The sequence below is a fragment of the Nicrophorus vespilloides genome, unplaced genomic scaffold (genome assembly GCF_001412225.1).
Source record: "Nicrophorus vespilloides isolate i.1.1-1 unplaced genomic scaffold, Nicve_v1.0, whole genome shotgun sequence".
NCBI lineage: Eukaryota > Metazoa > Arthropoda > Insecta > Coleoptera > Silphidae > Nicrophorus > Nicrophorus vespilloides.
The window spans coordinates 20,221-22,102 of record NW_017096946.1 but is presented as its reverse complement, the minus strand read 5'-3'; the positions used below and the strand labels follow the sequence as shown (position 1 = coordinate 22,102).

The following is a 1,882-nucleotide window of genomic DNA, read 5'->3' as shown; positions in this document are numbered from 1 at the left end:
GATATATTGTTATCGCGCATTTCACGTTTCCAAACAGCTTTTTCTGTAAGGAATGACGTGACGATATTAAATAAATCTATTAAAAAAAATCATGATACATTATTTAAGTCATTCATTCTTATTTTCTTGTAAATTTTACGACAAAAATTTAGAACTTTATAAATTAGAATAAACAGTTATTTCATGCTACATTTATGGATTTTTAAAGAATAATTGTATTTTACACACAGAAATTAAATCAAAAACTTTTTATTTTCTTTGGTAAAAGAAAGGACTTGAAAAGTTTTTTTTTTAATTGTGAGTTCACTTCGATTGTTCTGAATTAGGTTGGAAGTTGTGTGATCCAGAGAAGAGCAGGAGGATGTGAATGGGATGAGGTTTCGAAACAAATTTGCAGAAAATCGAAACGGAATTTAAATTGCAAATCCCGGGGTTGCCTTCGCGATTGACATGCAACACCGAACGGCATAAATAGCGTTTAATTACGGTCGCGACTGTTGCACTTTTTAATTGAATTGTGGCCTGCCGCTCACACGACCTTTCAACCGCATTTTGATATTTATTAAAACCAGATTTATCGCATTGCAAAACTAGGATTGCGTAATTCGAATTTGATATGCTACGCATATCGAGTGAGAGTTTCGTAATCTTATACACTCGATCCCAGGGAAGATTTCAATTAAAATTTCTGTCGTACTCGTTGCTTGTAAAAGGGAACACAGGAGGTTGGTTGTTTGGTTGAATGCGAGACCTCGAGACAATCCGCGTGTAACTCGAAACCATCCCCATTTCCCCAAAGAGGTAGAGTGTCTGTATATGTATCTGGCAACAATCGATGCTTTAATTTACTCGGTAACAGAATTGGCTTGCTTCTATTTCTACTTTTTTTTTTGTACTTTCGCTAGTCGTTTCGTTTACCGGCATAAAATCGAGAGACGTATCAATTTCCTGGCGACACTTTTAATTACTTTCAGGAGTAAACTGGACTCGAAGAAATCCATCACTCCAACTTCGCCACTAACTTCTGACAGCGCTGGTTTTCATTAAAATAAACAGACAGTCTATTCCTAGAGGATGATTTATGGGATTTACAAGTTTCCGGAGACAAGAAAAAAGAGTAAATATATCGAAATACCTTGCGTTGCAGACCACATTTGCACGTCCTCTTGCCGGGTGTAAGTGTTTCCGATTGCTTCGGAGCAAACTTCAGGAATGTGAGGTGAAATGATCCCGGCCCTCGTAACATCCACGCTGTAGTTCATCGTGTAATTCTCGCGACCTCGATCCTCTTCCGGCGTCCTCACCGTCCCAGGATTCTTCTGCCGTAATTTCGACATCGCATCCGACGATATGAACGCGTCCTTGGAGAAGTGAAACACGAAACACATCACTTGGTATTGGCTCTGTCCCCGTTCTTCTTCACCGAGTATCAGCGCCTTCAGGATCTGCACTTCCTGAAAAACCAAAAACAAAGAGAAAAAAATTAATGCGCGCAAGATAAACGACCGTTTTATTCCCTGGCCGAATGTGAATGCGTGTATGTATGTGTGCATGGGGTGAAAACTTTTCGGGAATATTGAGATAAGTCTTTAGGATTTATGATTCGGCCAACCGAGAGAATCGTCCGTCCTATCAAGCGAGAACGGAATTATGGCGAAAAAGTTTACTTCTTTTTTTTTGCGATGTGTATGTGTGGATGGGAGTGCCTTGTTTTATTATCTTCTCTCTGTCAGATCGAGAATAGAGTCATTCAGGGAAAAGAAGCAAAGAAAGGAGGGAAAAACGAATTGAAGTAGTCGGCTTTGAGGGATCTTTTGGATTTTCGCAGTATAAGGATTCTTTATCGGCAGGCAAATTAGAAAAGTTCGCACGCAACATTCGC

General features: G+C 39.3%; 1 protein-coding gene across 1 annotated transcript; it reads right to left on the bottom strand.

The window, feature by feature from the left end:
• Nucleotides 1–1,135: 1,135 nt before the first annotated feature.
• On the bottom strand, nt 1,136–1,568 carry LOC108558556 (out at first protein-like; the record flags this gene model as incomplete). The annotated part of the gene is made up of 1 exon (XM_017915517.1): nt 1,136–1,568. A coding segment is annotated over exon 1 (418 nt), but the record flags the coding sequence as incomplete, so codon positions are not given.
• Nucleotides 1,569–1,882: the final 314 nt, after the last annotated feature.